The 18,535-nt window shown below is 47.3% G+C and overlaps 2 protein-coding genes; one reads left to right on the forward strand and one right to left on the reverse strand.

The window, feature by feature from the left end:
* Positions 1–8,813: 8,813 nt before the first annotated feature.
* On the forward strand, positions 8,814–9,728 carry GSTUM_00002539001 (uncharacterized protein; the record flags this gene model as incomplete). XM_002836210.2 has 3 exons in its annotated part: positions 8,814–8,988; positions 9,052–9,134; positions 9,189–9,728. 3 exons carry the CDS (start codon positions 8,814–8,816, stop codon positions 9,558–9,560), a joined length of 630 nt encoding a protein of 209 aa, XP_002836256.1. The 3' UTR covers positions 9,561–9,728.
* Positions 9,729–13,464: 3,736 nt separating this feature from the next.
* Positions 13,465–14,169, reverse strand: GSTUM_00002540001 (uncharacterized protein; the record flags this gene model as incomplete). The annotated part of the gene is made up of 1 exon (XM_002836211.1): positions 13,465–14,169. One exon carries the CDS (start codon positions 14,167–14,169, stop codon positions 13,465–13,467), a length of 705 nt encoding a protein of 234 aa, XP_002836257.1.
* Positions 14,170–18,535: the final 4,366 nt, after the last annotated feature.

Genomic DNA, 18,535 nt, shown 5'->3' on the forward strand with positions numbered 1-18,535 from the left:
GGTTGGCGAAGGGGATTTCACTGCCCACACTACTGTACGGGGCGGTAGTGTTAGCTCCATCAAAGGCGATGGTAGGGAAGATGCAGAGGTTTTGGAACAGAGTAGCTAGGAGGGTCACTAATACGTTCTATGCGACGAACACCACGGTCCTATCAGCAGAGGCATGTCTAGCCCCGATGGCATTATATGTGGAACAGGTGAAAAAGATGACCGCGGTGCACCTGGCTATGGCGATCCTGGAAAACAACATTGCAACTGCTATGTTCCCAATGGCTTTCCCGACAGACAGTAGGTTCAGAGTGGAGATGAATAGGAGACTGGCTTTCAATGCAAATAAAGGGGGAATGAGGCCCAAGACTTGGACCTCGAGCTCTACGACTACACAACAGGTACGGCTCCTGATAGATGAAGTAGCTGCTACAGCGACAACAATCTTCACAGAGGTCAGAATACCAACGAAACCGTCCAAGTTAGCCCAGGTCACACAGCAGGACGTGGAGGCTTGCATGAAGGCCAGGGATAAGGTTAGGAAAGAGATATGGCAAGAGTGGGTGCAGCAGCCGTACCCACATTACGACAAGTATAGGCTCCCATTTAGAGACTATTGGAGTTTTATGACTCTACCGAAGTTTCAGGCTGGACGGATTCACCAAATGAGGGCTCATAAAAGCTATCTTAACGCGTATACAGATTGGTCCAACTAAGGCCAGGATCACACATACAGTAGATGCTGCGGGGCCCTGGAAATCTTAGAACATATTGTGGAATGCCCAGCATTGGCTGAGGCCAGAAAGGGTTTGTCACCGGAAGCTTTCAACGTGGCACCGGATTCAGGGCTGTGGAAAAGGGGTGAGAGGGCAGGTTCCTTATTGAAGGATTTTGTCTCTTATATGTTAAGAAATAGGATTAATTTCCCCACAAGGATGGGGGTTTTTCCTTTTACCAGAAACACTGGATTGGTGTCATGAAAGGCTAAATTGTGTTGCAATAAATGTTAGGAGGTGATAGTGATGTTTCATCGATAAATTGTTTTTGGAGGAGAAGTGTTTCTTTTGTTTTATAGGTTTTCAGGTCATACCTTAGGGTTTATACCATGGATTTTCCTGTATTAGTTTACAAGTAAACCGCGGATTTAACAAAAAAAAAAAAAAGCCCCTAACTAGCCGATGGCTTCCTGACTGTATACCAATGACCCCGAGTTATTTTTAACCATCCCGATTGGACTGTATTTGGCTTTTTGGTGAGGACTTTCCTCAGTTGTGTGGTAATAAGGATTCGGTTGTCAGCCGAGAGAACCGAGGTGGAGACTGTGGGAACCCTCAGCGAGGTGCGGCGAGACTTGGCTCTACAGTAGCAAGCCAAGCCGTGCCGCGCCTCACTGAGGGTGTGTCGCCTCGCTGAAGGTTCACACGGTCGATGTGATTCAGGTCCTTGAGGTCCGGAGTTTTCTGCGCCAGTCTAAGTTACAAGGGTGTTGTTATCAAATGAACCAGGAGGGCGAACAGGTGGCGTGAGTATAAATTTAGTCTACGCGTAGATAAATGAAGCGCTCTTAGGGTGGTAGGAGTGGGCAGTTATGAGGTAATCCCAGTAGCGGGGTGTACTCGTACGTGGATATGTGTCTGGAGGCATGAGAGATTGTGCGAGAGCATATTCGAGAGGGTTTAGGTTGCACCGGTATCATAATTATTAGTCTAGTCGCAGCTTGGTGCTGACAAACTTTGGTGAATGGGCCGAGTTGCCTCGGCTTATTCACCTTCTTTAATGGTATGATACTCATATTTAGTCATTCATCTCTACCCCTAGATCGAACACATTCAGAACACCTTCACTCCTCAATTTTCATCCACGACGCGTTTTTCTCTTCTGCTACACATCGTTTCGGCGTCACGCAAGAGGATGTTGAGAGGATGCTACCGGGGCAGAAAAAAACCAATCGCAACAAAGTTGGCAAGATATATGGCCGAACACCGCTCTCCTGGGCTGCCGGGAATGGGTGTGAGAAGGACGCGAGGATGCTACTGGGACGGAGCGACGTCGACCCTGACGCAGCTGACTCCCTAACTGGCCGGACGCCGCTCTCGTGGGCTGCCAAGGGCGGGCATGAAGCGGTCGTAGAGATTCTGCTGGGACGGAGTGACGTCGATCCCAACATAACTGACTCCCTAGGTGGCCGAACACCGCTCTCCTGGGCTGCCGGGGATGGGCATGAGGGGGTGGTGAGGACGCTACTGGGACGGAGCGACGTCGATCCTGACGCCGCAGACTCCCTACATGGACAAACGCCGCTTTCGTGGGCTGCGGAGAATGGGAATGAGGGAGTGGTAAGGGTGCTACTGGAACGGAGTGACGTCGATCCCAATAAAGCTGACTCCCGAAGTGGCCGAACACCGCTCTCGTTGGCTGCCGGGAGTGGTCATGGGGGGTGGTAAGGATGCTGCTGGGACGGAGCGACGTTGACGCCAACACACCTGACCCCCAGTGTGGCCGAACGCCGTTGTTGTGGGCTGCTGGGCGTCGACATGCGTGGGCTGTGAGGATACTGCTGGAATGGAACAACATCAACCCCAACATAACCGACACCCCTTGTGGCCAAACTCCACTCACACTGGCTGCCCAGAATGGGCGTGAGGGGGTTGTAAGGATGTTGCTGCGACGGAGCGATGTTGATCCCAACACAGCTGACTCCTTAAGTGGCCGAACACCGCTGTTTTGGGCTGCTATGAACGGGCATGAGGGGGTGGTGAGGACACTGCTAGAACGGAGTGACACCGATCCCAGCATAGCTGACACCCAATATGGCCGAACACCGCAAATGTGAGCTGTTGAACATGGGAATAAGGGAATTTCAAGGATATTGCTAGAACGTAACATCAATCCTAGTACAACCGATGCCGTATTTTGTCCCGGGAAACCACTCATTGGGGCCCACGCGAACCGATATGCGGGAATTGAAAAGTTGCTACAGGAACGGGTGGATTTTATCGCCAAATATGCGGAAAGCCAGCGGTCAACAGGGCCCCCCCCAGCAAGCCTCCAGAGCTCTCCGAACCCCAGTCCAAAAGGACCCGCAGATCTTGATATCTAAGGATAAAGCCCGTCACTTCCGCTTCTATTTCCTTGATGTGTCCTCCAAGCGTGGAAAAAGACTTCACGAAACAAAACCCTCATATGGATTGACGAGTCGCTCCATATGTCAACCCTTTGGGTCACTTGCTCGGGGGGTCTCGTTATCTTTGTTGAAATGTAGTATGGCTGGACCTGATGTTTCAGCGTACTCACCGGAATCCCCCGGTGTTTGGAAAACTCGTATACTTGCTGGATTTTGATAGTGAAAACATGGGACATTAGAGGTGGGATGGATTGGCAGTGGATACTGTTTATATATACTTGATTTGCATTGATACTGTTTGGAGATTCGGGATTGTAGTGGATCTCCTGCGTTTTGTTCTTGCTCTTTTGTGTCTGATCCCCCGCCGACCCTATACCTTACCTTCTTTTCGGATCGTCATTCTCACACAGGCATACTCATGCCTTTTTTCACCCCCTAGAAGATGTCAACCTCTACTCATTATTTTATCGCTCTCGTTGTTACCCGTAAATAAAAGAGAACATGTCTGAACCCAGACATTTGCCCTGGGCACTCCACGACCTCTTTGGTTCCTGTAATTCAACCTATCTCCGTTTGAATTTCTTGTTGTGTTGTTTGTGTTTTGGTTAACCAAGTTTATGTTCCTGGTGAATAGGTATTCTTGTAATTCCTTCTCCGTTTATACATCCACACCCCGCAATCCCGGACCCAAAGCATTTCTTGGATCTTGCAGGTGAGTAGGGATAGCGGTTCAGAATATGGTGTGAAGAAATTTGGGATCCTGAGGTCCATATGGGGCAGTGTGGTATTCGGGTAATCCTGATTAGAGATAACAAGATGTTACTGTAAGGGATTTTTTGATCTTCCTTTTATGTCCTGTGCCCGATGTGTTAAGTTATTTCATATCTGCCCCTCGACTTGCAATTACCGGTGAAATTGCGTGACTTGGCCGGCAGTCGTGTTGTATAGTGAGGGGCATGTGTGGAAGTACAACAGATATTGGCGCAATTTGGAGACAAACCGCGCGAGAGTGGGTATATCTTACAGGAATCCACAGAGAAGGGTTTATGGTACATGATCTATAGAGTTTGGTCCATTCCTCTTCTCTTCTCTTATCGCTACCTTACGAGTATATTCCCCTACCACCACCTATCCTCACCACCATTAGGGGTTTTCAAAGTTAAAGGATGACTTCTCAGTAACACGAAAAGCGGGAGGATGCATTAGGTTACTTCAATCATACCCTCATGTTTGGGGTAGCATATTTGAATACACCCAAGGACAAAAGTGTCGTTGATGAGGTGGTATCATACTTAGAGACATCGCATAAACTCAACAAAAAGTCACAATCAAGACATTTTTGAGAATGTGGATAATTATTTCTAAAGTCAGTGACAATATTTTGGGTTTTCTGCTTCACGTATTGTTTCTAAGTTTTTGATATGGTTCGGTTAGACAAAGTTCCGTGTCTCTACTCGTACGGGTACAATAGGAGAGTTTAGCGGGCCCGGGGCACGGTTCGCTGAGACAAGCCCACCTAGGCGGTTATATACCCGCCTAATGTCCTGTCTTTGAATGGTTCTTAGGTGGTAGCAAGAGCTGGTGGGGTGAATTTTTGAATGGAGGAGAGATATCAAGGTTTCAAGAAAGTTGTGGGGGGGGGACCGAGGTTAGAGGTTTTGTTAGGAAATTAATCGGGATCAGTACTAGTAAAGTACACTTTCCCCACCGGCCCATACCGCTATCGTACTATTATATATCAATGGAAATGGACTCTTGTAAAAACGAACGAGCACAGTTAGGGTAGGGCTAAGGAGCTATTCCATTTCTTTACCCTAGCGAACTATTCCCTGGATCTCCTAAATTCTCCTAATAGCCTGGTTGAGATACTGGGCCTCGGACCAAAATTTCGGGAAATATTAGGACCTGTTCGGTGTGCAACGATGTAATATAAAAAGGCTAGATTTTTTTTTTTTTGGCTTATCATAAATTATGACGCTGTCGGGTTAATTTAGTGACGTTTGCGTTCGTCCCGGGACGCTATCTATCTTTACTCTACCCCGTTCTGACGGCGGCTATCTATGTACGAGTACAATACGTAGTCTGCCTCTTGTTTCCCTGAACATTGATCTAATTCTGGGCGGGTTTACTCCTCCTCAAAGATGAAAACAAGGCTGGCCAGGTGGCCACATGGGGGCAACCCTTCCAATGGATCGGGTCTTCGTTGAGCTAGGCAAGGTCACAAGCGCGGCCTGACCTATCCCCGAAAACCTAGCGGTGTTTCTACAAGAGCGATTATCCAAGCATAGGGGTGTTCAATCTATATTTTATAGTATCATACTCGAGTAGGGGGGCAAAAGATGTGTAAATTAGGATGATTTCAGAGGAGCTCAACAGGGAAGGTTCTAGATGTATATCAGTCATGGGGTGCCACTCATATGAATCTCTCAACAGTTCAACCCACGGGTCTAAAAATAAACCCACTGGACTTCTTCAGATCCACAGAGTCGAGAGCTTCCACCCACCCCGGTTTGTTGTGATTCCTTCCCGTATCGAAACAGCTAGCCACAGACATGAATTCTTAGAATCTTCATCCTAGTGCCCTCTCTGTCCTGCCAACTCGGGGGGAGTGTTTTTGGCAAACGGTACCGGTATTTTAGAGCCCAATGGGGAATCGGTTCGACATCTCTTGGGCTAATGGGGGGAGGGCATGAGGGGATTGAGAGATTATTGCTTGAAAGTCACTCGCTCAATCCCAACACCGCTGATACAATAATATTATCGGTATGTGCCAAACGTGATTATTACCGGCGCGAGGGAAGTGCATGAAGGAGTGCTAAATACTATAATCTTAGGTCGTATAACTTATGTGTTGGTCGTGTACGATAACACGTATATGACACTCTAAGACTAATAGATAGTTCCTTTGAATGGCAGAGTTTCGCGTGACTTATGGGGTTGTTTCCCTTTGCTACCAGATAGTCCGTCAGCTCAAACTTGGAATTCATTCATTTTTAAGTCTAAACTATATTCCGTTCAATCCTGACTACCAGCCTTAACTTACCACAAAAAACAGCGTCCAGATACTAATATTTTCAGGGAATTTGAAAATACTACTGGGGCGGAATGACGTCAATCCCGGCACCACCAACACTATATATGGCCCAACACTGCCCCTCCCGCGTGCCATGAGAGAACGCAAGAGTCTTGGAGATGGTGCTATCATTTCACACCATATACCGCCAAACGCCGCTCTCATGGGCTGCCAGCGAGGGGCATGAGGAGGTGGTGAGGATGCTACTGGAACGGAACGATGTCAATCCCAACACGGCTGACAGATATGGCAGAACACCTCTCTGGTGGGCTGCCAGCAATGGTCATGAGAGGGTGGTAAGGATGTTGCTGGGACGGAGCGACGTCGATCCCGACGCAGCTGACTCCCTACGTGGCAAAACTCCGCTCTCGCTGGCTGCCGAGAACGGGCGTGAGGGGGTTGTGAAGATATTATACTACTTGAACGGAACGATGTCAGTCCCAGCGCAACTGACAGATGTGGTGAAACACCGCTCTCATTGGCTTCCGATAATGGGAATGTGGGAGTCGTGAAGATACTGCTAGGACGGAACGACGTTAATCCCGACACACCTGACAAATGTGGCCAAACACCGCTCTCGTTGGCTGCCGAGAATGGGCGTGAGGGGGTCGTGAGGATATTGCTAGGGCGGAACGACATCAATCCCGACATAGCCGATAAACATGGGCGAACGCCTCTCTTGTGGGCTGCAAAGAATGGGTATGAGGGGACCGTGAGGATATTGCTGGAACGGAGCAACATTAATCCCAACACAGCCGACCGCCTAAGTGGGCGAACGCCGCTCTCGTGGGCTGCCGTGAAAGGATATGGGAGGATCGTGGGGATACTGCTGAAACGGGGCGATATCAACCCCGACAAACCTGAAAAAAATATGGCCGAACACCGCTCTCGCTGGCTGCCGAGAATGATCGTGAGGAGGCTGTAAAGAGACTGCTGGAACGGAATGACGTCAACCGCGACACAGCTGACATTTGCGGCCGAACGCCTCTCTCGCTGGCCGCCGGGAATGGGCTGGAAAGAATTACAAAATTGCTGCGGGAATGGGGAGACTTAATTCCCAGATAGGCAGCAAGCTTGCGACCTCTCCTCCGACCGGGCTATTTGAACTCCTGTCTAAATGGACCTCTCCATTTGTATATCCAAGCACAAAACCCAACACTTCTCCCCTCATCTACTAGACGTACCCTCCGGGCATCTTAAGAATTGAAACCTACATCAAGAACTTGTTTCAAAAGGTTATTTGCTATCACACCCATAATACCTGGTGCATGGTAGGATAAGGGAATATCTGATTGCTACCCCAAACCTTCACTGTGACCCTGATTATAGATGTTTGTGGCCAAAAACTTTTTTTCTTTAGATGGCGTGTCCGGTTGACACTGAGAGGCAATAGTCAAGGTGTGTGATAGTAATAATAGATTCAAAATGAAGATTCCTGAAATATTGGCCTTATAATAATTCTCTACCCTGTCCACAAGCAGCTATGCAAGGCCCTCGCCTGAACACCACCTGTAATTGGCGGAGATGAATGGCGTGATGACTCAACCTCATAATTCCTTGCGCGAGTCTATGAGCAAGCCAGCTCAGGATTACTCGCAGAGCTTGTGGTGGGATGTAAATCGATAGGAAGCCGTGCACGCAAGTCAATCAAGTATCGTATCGGTAAGGATGCCTATACTAGGGTAGGAGGAGTTGCTGGGAATGAGCACCGTCTCCTGATATTGAAACATGTTAGTCTCAAGCCAGTTCTACTAAATGCTTAATATCCTGTTCCGCAGTTAAAAGTACGATAAGGGAACCAAAACCTTGAGATAGGAATTCGTTGACTAATTCAAATAAAGCAACAACTCGCAATGGAAGTGTGGCAGTACTGTACGCAGCATATTTTCCCTTCTGCGCCAAAAATGCTCAATTTTAAAGAATTTTACTAGTCCATTAAGGCCTTTCATAACTACAAGAAAGGAAAAAACCGACTACTGCGTTCTCCTTCAAATCCCCTATCTCGTAGTGGTTTTCTCGAATCAATGAGTGGGTTTGGTGGGGTCGTATGGCCTTTTGAAAAGTACTGTATCAAACTCAGAATCCCGCGCATGTATTGGAGCGCACGAACCATACATATAAGATAAGGCTTAGCAACAGCTCCGAAAACCACCGTGAAATTTGCTTCCCGCCATTATCTCCCTTATCGGAAACCGGAAATTGTGGGATTAGGGGTCATAAAGAGATTATTTTGAGTGGATCGGCAAAACGAGGATAATAAATTATATTGAATTCAGTGAAGCGATTTTGATCTTTCGAAGGGTGTGGCTGTGCTTGTGGAATCCCTAAAAATTAACACCGCAGCGACCCTGGAGAACCCCGAGTGCTTGGCGAAATGACATACTCTAGGGAACACGGGGGGCAGCGGTTTAGGAATCCGGGGGCGGCGGCAGCGGAGAGTCTAACACTTGGACTCACTCGAGCAGCTACGAGTTTGATATTAGTGTGTTGCTATTAATTAAGGCTTGTGCCTGAATGGCTCATTGGGAGCGGTTACGCCAAGCATGCGGCTCTGCGGTTACTTCCGTGATGACTAAATGTCATCGCTCACGATCAGCACGAACCGAACGTCAACCTCCCACGTCAATAATGTCCTCCGGATTTGTCTCTGCCGGTACCGCCATTCCAGAAGACACGTCTAGCGAGCCCCCACGCCTTGACCCATGGAGTGCCGCCCAGGCGGCTGTCGAAGCGGCTAGGAATCCGAAAGAGGAGGAAGCTCAGGACGACCGATGCTTGTACGAGATCCTGCAAGCGAATAAAGGTATTGCATTGTATCCATTGTATCCACATAAAAGGGGAGTAGCTAATCGTGATGAGTCGGTAGCAAAGAAGCAGGAAGAGTTTGAAGAAAAGTTGAAGTTTAAGAACCAGTTCAAGACACTTGACGAGGATGATGTGGACTATCTTGTAGGCCCCCCCGCGCTTGGAGTTCCTTGGGCGCTCCAGGATTAATTGGCACAGGACTCAATTCTGAAAACGGAAAAGGCTGTGGAAGATGCGCGGAAGGAGGAACTTGAGAGTCGGCTTGATGATTTCCGAAGACAGCAGTCAGAGGCTGATAAGTCTGGCGGTGGAGAGGGCGGCGATCAGGATATGGCTGTGTGGGCTACCGGGAAAAAGAGGAGAAAGAAGGAGGTGGGGGGTAGAACTTTGGGATTTAAGGTTAGAAGGAAGAGTTCTACGACTGGAGAGAAGCCGTTGGAGAAGGATCTCGGAAAAGACAAAGAGGAGGTGCTTGCTCCAGACCCGAAGGTGGAAGATAAATGGACGGGAGATAAGGGTGCTAGTATAATGGGCCTTGTAGCTTATGGTAGTGACGAAGATGACAGTTGATGGTAGGACAAGTTCCTAATTGTCTACAATCTATCCTGTAAGTCGATAGTTTGAGACATTTGTTACTTTGAAGTGTTCTGGTTGGCTGGTAGAGATTTTCGTCTTTTTTTTCTTTCTTGGAGTAGGTATTAGTCATATTTGAGTACTGTACGCTAAGCCCATTAGTTTAAAGGAGGGGACATTGGTGAAGAGGGTGGGTAGGGTTTCGGGGTAGTGAACAATGTCATGGAAATAATATCAGATATCATAAGTTAGTTTGATATGTATCATATGACCGATTTTCTTTCCTTAGAATGTCAATACAAAACTGTGCTAAAACTGAGTACAGCAAATAACTAAACATTATAGCCTATTTTGTCAAATCGCTTTCCCTATATTATGTCGGTGACTTGCTACTTCGAGCTCTTCGGGGACTGAGTAAGTTAATCACGGTAGTCATTCTACAAGTAACCTATCATATATCATACATGGAGCACAGATATACCTCCGAGAGTAGTGCTGTACATGAACCGCATATATGATGCTGGCCCCCCACCCAAAATCATAACTAAGGCACCAATTTGTTGTCAGCGCTATCGGCCTCACTCCGCACCCATTTCCTTCCTTCGAAATGTTAGAGCCCCGCCCGGGGGATGTGACAAATAGCGTTCAGTAGTGCACAGTCCTAACGCAAACACAGGCCAGCTCCTAAGCATCGTACCAGCACCCCCCCAACAACGACATTACCCCTCCCCACAATATGGGATGAAACACCACGACAGGGTGGCCCTTCCATATCGGCGTCCCGCTTCCCTAAAGAGTATATACCATGCGGGCCCATCCCAGGGTACCTGCGCGATTCTGTAAACTTCACCAAATCAAGGAACCGGCACACCTCCCACTCTCTTCTAGAACTTTCTCTAGCACGCATACAACACACCGTCTTCTCACATGTGCAGGGTACTGTGCCAGCTTGTGTACACTCGCAACGGCGGCTCGCAGCACCCGAGGTATCATATCCCATCAGTTCCCGCCCCGGATAACAATGCAAGGACCCTTTCTCGAGAGATCCCTTTTAATCTAGTAATAGCAAATCCTATATTCACATTCTTTCCCATCAGGTATCTCGTGCAATCTCCCGTTCGAAGACTATCAAGACTTTGCGAATTAGAAGTTACGAGAACCTTGCGGACCTGAATGTAATCTAGGGTATTGAGTTGCCGGCGCGGTGCTGTTTTCGTTTGCATTTTTCAAAGGTGACGGAATTTGGGAAAGGTTGTGCTGCTGCTCTACCTGGGGAGTGTGGTCCACCCCACCCCCAAGAGTCGTGTTTGCTTTCTGTGACGGTAGGTACTGTGCAACACCACGTATCACTCGGGTTTGTACAAAAGTTTATGGAATAACTGCGTTTTGTATTTGGTGGCAGGATCTTAGGACCAAAAAATCAGCTATTGAATCGTGGCGCGCTGTTCTCTGCAGAGAGTGAGAGTCGAGTTTAATTTGCTCGTCCATTCTTATCAACGGTGATCGTCCCCGGGGGCAGACAGTCAATCTCGATGAAGTAAATTTATGACTGTAGAAAACTGCGATAAGGGACCAAGCGCACTCTAGCCCAGCCCCTGCGGCGCGAATACACCTTCCTACTCCTCACCTCCGGTGAATGCGCCCAGTATCACAGACCAATTTTACACTCATCTCACCCTAAGTCTAACCTAGCCTGGTATCGTGATATCCATATGGTGCTCGGGGGAGACATTTGTGTTTAATTTTTCGGAGGATTGTACCGCCCTTCCGGATAGAAGGCTTTGGGAGCCGGGGGGGGTATAGAAGGGAGAGCAGTGACGATTAAAAGGGCGGAGGCTCTGGCATCACTCTCGATAGAAATTTATGATTGTGGGATTTTCACGACAAAAGGGGGAGGAGAATAACAAGCAACTTTTAGTATCATAGATATTATATCTGAAAATACGATTATGAAGAGAAGCCAAAGTAGAGAGGAGTGTAGAGTTCGGCCTGGCTATGGGCACTTTGAGGAAGGAAATGAGGAAGCAATGAAACTCATTTTCGCGATAGGGAGAAAGAAAGAGTAGGAGTAAAAAAAAAACAAGGCCTCCGTAACATACCACCAATTATCCCAATAAGCAGTTATCCATATCCCTAGAGTTCCAGCACTATAATACCGTCCCATATCCCGCCTATGACAACAAACCCTTGACAGCTTTGGTGACCTTTTCAAAGGAGTCCTTCAGCAACCCAACCTTCTTCGGAGCCCCGGCTCCCTCCTGCGCATCTACTCCAGCCATGGGCTCGCCTTCAGTAGCAGGAGAGGTGGTAGTGGTGATTTCCCTTTCCTTCTCTTTGCCAACTGCCTTGTCCTTCCCCTTACTCTTTGCGAAGAAGGGGGAGCTTTTCAGCTTTTGGGTGAAGCTGCGGATTGGGGCTATACCCACCAACTCCAATTAGCCATCCATTCAGAAAAAATGTTAGGAGGAGGGAATCAGAAAAGCAAATACATTTCGCGACAGAAGCCCCAGCAGGCGCAGAAGAGGAATTAGTCTCAGTGATTACGTCGGGAGAGTGCTGGTCGGATGAGGGCATAGCGAGGGTGGAAGCTTCATTGGGTTTGGAAGATTGGGGCTCGGAGGCGGAAGTGTTTGTAGCTGTGTCCATGTTTGTTGAAATTGATTTGTCTGGGGGAAGGGGGATTGAAAGAATTAGGATGTTTGCTCAAAAATATCGAAGGAGGTGGATAAGGGAAGGGGGGGAGAAGGAGGGGAAGGTACTTTACCGGTGTTTGTGTGTTTGTTGATGATGAATGTTTGTATGTCACCTATGTTCAAGGAGGCGTAGGAGAGGGGGAAGGAAGAGGTGGGGAGGAATTTTGAAGGGAGGGAAGGAAGGGAAAGGAAAGGAAAGAAATTTGCGGGTAGAAGGTGAAAGCTGTTGTGCAAGCTTGCGTGGCTGCATAGAATACCCCGATGACAGCCGCCCAGGGTATTTCGCTGAGGGCACAAATTAAGCTTCTTGTGCGGCACCCTCCCTCAAAATTCTAAGAAGTGAAAGGTTTTGACTGGTCCTCGAACCACAATGTCCCACCCATAAAAATCACCTTGTAGCCTTTGACATTTGGCTTGAGGCAATAGGGTTTGCTGGAAATTCTCCGATTGGTTAGGGCGTATCATATTATTGGTTGGTGTATGCACATGATTCGAGTCGGATACTATGATAGTGCTGGTTCCTTAGTATGATAGCATCTTTTCATTAGGAGCTCGTAGTCTATGCTTTCCCCACTTGACGAAGTAGCCCCTCAGCTTGTGATCGACAGAGAGTTTGTTTGCCTACGTCAGTGTCATGGATTATGATTCGTTGGAGCCCATAGCTGGGGATGTCTTGACTCTTGACTGCCTAGTCAGGAGTTTGGAGTGAACCTCAACCGCAGTTTATTAAGGCAACGCCCTCGGACGAGCGGACAGACTCCGATAGGTGTCACTGGAGGCGCTATTTTTCGAGTATAATAGGTTCCTAGTTTGACTACTGCAAACAAAGCTCCCCCTCTATACATAAAAATCCCACCAAAAAATCCCGAAAACCCTCGAAAGGGAGAACAGTAATATACAGGAACCTCTACACCCATTTTTTTAACCAAACATCAAGATATACATATATGCCACAACCACCCGCAATGCTCCCCGGCGTCGGAAGGGGGACCGGCCCCACAGGTGCTGTACAAAAATGGCCTAATTAACGACCCCCTCCGCCCCAACGGTGTCGTCAAGCGGCCCACCAGCCCTACGCTTGAAAGCAACTTTGACCCCATCAAGAACAACGAGCAACAAGAACACCCCGCGAATCTTGCGCTCGTCAACAAGCTCAAACTCAAAGTTGAGAAGAATTTGGGCAGTAACCTTAATAATATAATCAGTCATTACTCTGCCGGAAAGAGAGGAGGGCTCCTCGAATGCAACAAAGAAAGATAAACCTTAACAAGTTGAACCAGCGCAATGTTCTTCCCCAAGCACGCTCTAGCACCCTGGCCGAAGCTGAGTCCGTATTGGTCGAGTTTGAATGCACGCTCAGGGTCCAACCAGCGCTCCGGCTTGAATTCCAAAGTATCCTTACCCCAGAAATCCTCATTTGCGTGGACACACCAAGCGCTCATTCCGACAGTCGTTCCCTCAGGAAGGTAGTACCCACAAAGGGTACGACCACCGGCAGGGACTGCACGAGGGAGGTTGAAACCTGCGGGAGGGTGAAGACGGATGGTCTCTTTGACAATTGCGTGGAGGAGCGGTGCGCCGGCGAGTTCCTTCCAGGTTGCTGGGTTGGAGAGCTTTAAACCGGTCAATTCGGCCATGACTTCGTTGTGGATGTTTCTGTTGCGGACGAGGTTGATCAAGATTGCGCGAAGAGCAACCGAAACGGTGTCTGGGGCGGCAAGACTAGAAAGATTAGCTTTAGAAAATATACAGGGAGGAAAGGTGTAATACATGAAGATGTAGGAATGGTTTCTAGAGAAAAACGTTAGCTTGTAATCGCAAATCAGAGGACTTGGAAACGTGCGCAATCTCTCCCAGGGGGAGGGTATGTCCATCTCTATACCGCGATCGAAGTAGCCTATCCAAAAGATCATTACGTCCAGAAGGGTTGCCGTTGTTCAAGCGTTTTTCAATATTTGTCTTGATATTCTATATAATTTTTCAGCTCACCTACTCCTACAATCACAACAAATCAACCGGAATATGACGTACCCTAGCGTAATGATTCATCCCAATCTTCTTAACCCATTGGTTTTGTGTAACCGGCCAAATCCAGGGAAGGTAAGACCTATCTTATTAGAATTTTCAGAGCAGGACCGGGTGGTCAAGAGGCTTACAAGAAGGGACTCAAAAGCAACATCTGTCTCAAATCCTTGAGGCTCCCGTCGACGTCAAGACCAGTCTTGCAGAACCCGTATGCCTCTCCAAAAACCAGATCGGTGATCATATCATAAGTAAAGTACTCGCTCCAAATAGTAAAGTCACAGACAACCCCCTTCTGGGCAAAGTTCTTGTCAAGCACGAGTATGAAGTCCTTGATAACATTGTCAAAATGGGACTCCGCCATGAGGGTTGTGGTCATGCTATAGTCTTTGGCAATTGCGCGACGCCCTTCGGCATGTGTTTGGATATCACGCTCGACGGCAAGGTTAAAAAATCCATTAGGAAGAGCGATGTCGTACCTAAACGGTGTAAATGATGGTCAAGGCGGTGAGGAATGATAAACTCACATATCACACTTTGCATAACCTTTATCTCCATGCGCATATATCTCGCTGGTAACTCGGGGATCCCAGATAGAGACTTCGTTTGGGGCAATGCGAACAACATCACCGTACCTGCGGTGAAGGTTTGTCAAGTGGTGATGAAAATTCTCCTTCAAAACCGCGTACCAGAAGCGGTAAAGTGGAGAACAGGATGCGAGCCACGGGCCGGGAACATGCTTCAAAGGAGTATCATTCCTGACCTTGTGAAGGTGAAGACCAAGCTTGACCAGTATGTAAACAAAAACGACTCCAAGAATCCCAGGAATAAACGAGCGTAGGTGATCCCATTGAGATTCGGTGGAGAGATTAGTCAAGAGTGCAATAAGGTACTTAGCCATGGTGTTTCCGGGTCCTGTTGTCTGAGTCGGAGCCTCCAGGTGAAGATCCTGGAGTGTAGACTCAACAGAGCGGATAATTTTGGCCATGATAATCCAATAACTTAATATACCGCTAAGCAAAGTAGAGCCAAAATCGAAGCAAGATAAGGCGGGAAGAGGTTACCGTTAAGAGAGTGTGAGGTGCGAATCTATAAAAACAAGTGTGCTTGGAAGTGGGTGGAAACGGCACGAGAGGAGGAAGGAAATGTGGGGACAGGATCCCGACTAAATATGTCTCTGAAGAGGGATTAGCGGAGATAAGCCCTAAAAATTTCATCCGTAGTACGATAGCAGGGGATTTTCCACGAAATTCTCTACACGATGGTTAAGGTTTGCATCGTAGCCTTGAAGAGCAATCGGTTTCATTCAATGTCCCAAATCAAGCACGCTGGAAGCGGATAAACGGGAAGTTTCTGGATAGCACCTTTGATAGCAGGAACGAAAGATACAAAAGAGGAAGTGGATATGCAAACAAGCGGTTGGACCGCTCTTTGTAAAAGCTTTCAACCCACTTGGGCTTCTATCAAATTTTCACATACGATTCTGATTCCTGCCGAGAATCGTAAAATCTCAGAATCGAAATACTGAATGAAGTGGTAGCCCAGCTCACAGGCAAAAGTTGTAATATCAAGTACTAATCGGGCGAAGCCAAATCAGATACTGGAGTAATTTGCCCCCCACTCCCCCACGCCACCCCTCTTCAGATTTTGATTCTTAGCCGGTTTGGGTACTAGAATAGTTGGGGAAAGCAAAATAAACTGTCACATGACCTCCGGATATAGTCAGTATTGTTGGAACAGCAGAGTCTACCCTACTCTAGTAATACCCAGGAAATGAGTGGCAGCGGAATGACGAAATAACACGTTGGTATTTTGTGTTCGTGCAAGTCGTAGGAAAAAATGGATCTTTTCCAGAGGTCTGTGGTCTGCTCTATATACAGGAAAACAACATCTGCCAAGATGATCTAGCTCACTCAACTATCTTGGGCTATGCCCTATCATATACTAACTAGTCTGTTCCACAGATCTTTCGTTCAACCACACTTCTCACCATGCCTGCTAAGGGAATTACAACCAGTCCATCATCTAGTACGGTACAGTCGTTACAGGAAATACCGTATTTACTCGGTAAATCCACTATCCCCGATTAGCCTCTAATCTCCGTATTTCGAGACAGAGCACCCTGAAAAGGAATAGTATATTCTGCTAGGTCTATTGTGGCTTAGTATGGTCATTCCCGTGGCGCATGCCATACTAGCGTGCCAAGTCCCAGATCATGGATAGTCGGTTTTTACGATAATAGGTTTCTGCGACTGTGAAAGTACTAGGTAGCACAGTACATGGAGCCCATGAGAAGGAAATTTTGCGATACTGTATTATAAAAGCAAACTAAACACCATTTTGGCTAATCCCCCAAATAAGAACAGAGAAAATATATGGTAAAACGGTCTCTTACCGAACATCACCGCGCCCGGAACTGCGTTTTATAAGGTTTAGAAATTCTAACTGTCGAACAATCACTGCCAAATGCTACAGCTTGAAGCCTGAGAAACTATGTTTTGTAAGGAAACTAATTTGTAATACATTTTATAAGATTTTATTTCACAAAAGTTGACATAGTAAACAAGATCTTTTGGAGTTTTCAAAGCCGCGAAAACATGGTTCCCATGCATCTCCCTGGCCCATTCCAAACACTCAACAGCGTTCCTAAAGCTCAGCAGCGTTCCTGGTGGTTTAGTATTGTAACAGCGACTGCCGCGACAAGCGCCCTTCTACCGCTGGTATTACTTAGTCTTACTGCATTATACTATTACCAGTGCTCTTCTAGGGATTAGATCGTCTGCCCTCACCCTAGCACTGCAGAGCACTGTACTTACTGTGCACGCTTAAATGTAGTATGATACAAGGAATGGCGACAACCAGACGAATAATTCCACAAATGGAAACGGTTGTCCACCTCAACGCAGGAAAATTTTATATTGCGCTCTGTGATCCTACAACCGCTTATCTGGCGAACCCACTGACCACCCCCACCGGCAAAGCAGCGGAAGCGCCCCTCCCAATACCAACACGAACCCCAGGTATGTCTAGATCTCATATGGTGATGGTATCACATGTTGCGAGAAGTTTGCTGCAATTCTTGAATCCGCCGGCGAACCCAATGAAAAAGTGAAGAAAGTGCGTAGAGAGAAGGGGTGACTCATGGTAATCACGCACTCCCGGTTGGCTGTTAAACATATCGTCTGAACGCAGGATATTTGTGGTTCAGAGATGATAACTAGATATGATATCTCCAGCAGGCTGCCCCCACTAGCGAAAAATGATAAAGCGGAGTGGCGTGCGGTACCGACACAGCATGATAGATCGTATGATAACCTGCCTCCAACTGCCAAAGTTCATAGAAAGTTTCGCCAGTTTAGTCAGTTGGTAACTTATGGCCGACTTTAGGGAGCTATTTCAATGATGAATCCCTATCGGTATCATCCCGGGGTTTCAGTAACCGTTCTGTGAAACGAACCTAAGAGAGAAAACCCTAAGCTATGTCTAGAAGCTTCCTTGGCGACCGGCACAATCAGAATTATTTTGTACTTTTCTGTTGGTGCTTGAGTGCTCGAATTCAGTACAATATCACGCTGCTCAGTAATTCCTCCAGCGAACTCTACTCTACCGGAACAACTGGACCCCTCCATATGTATAACTACGAAGATAGTCAAAATTCCAAAGGCTGGCACCACAAGTTAGCTCAGAGCTGTCGTTAACATAAATTGGTCACCAGGTTTAAAACCCACCTCGTTACACAATGGCTTTGTACGAGGTTGACATAAGGCAGACATGCATGAGCACTTCCGCGAGACATACATTTTTACGGGAATACCGGAAATCGGATAGATGCAATATCGGTGCCATTAGGGGGGTAATTGCTTTTTCTAAAGATTCTTTGCCCCAGCCTATGATACAAAGCCGTACCTGATCCAATGTACGGTACTCGAGTACAAGTACTGGTAGATCATGTGGGATTATTGAGGAATTTGTGGCTGAGCAAATGTGTATTACATAAAATAAATTCTCTTGGCTATAATGCGCGGGGTATGATATTAGTGCGTTTAATGTCGGAATCCATATAGGTAGTATTTTCCCGTTTGGAATAACCATTAGGCAATTTTTCTGTTGCCAGGATATTTGCGATCTGCATGTAGGCAATGATGGCAGGGCATATCGTGCCTCTACGGATTGAATAGCAAGGCTGATGAGGTCAACCTACCCTTCATATGTTACACTTCTGTGTGCCTGGTAGAGTGGAAATGTGGCGAGTGTGCT

This window comes from Tuber melanosporum (assembly GCF_000151645.1).
Source record: "Tuber melanosporum whole genome shotgun sequence assembly, scaffold_135, strain Mel28".
Classification (NCBI taxonomy): Eukaryota; Fungi; Ascomycota; class Pezizomycetes; order Pezizales; family Tuberaceae; genus Tuber; species Tuber melanosporum.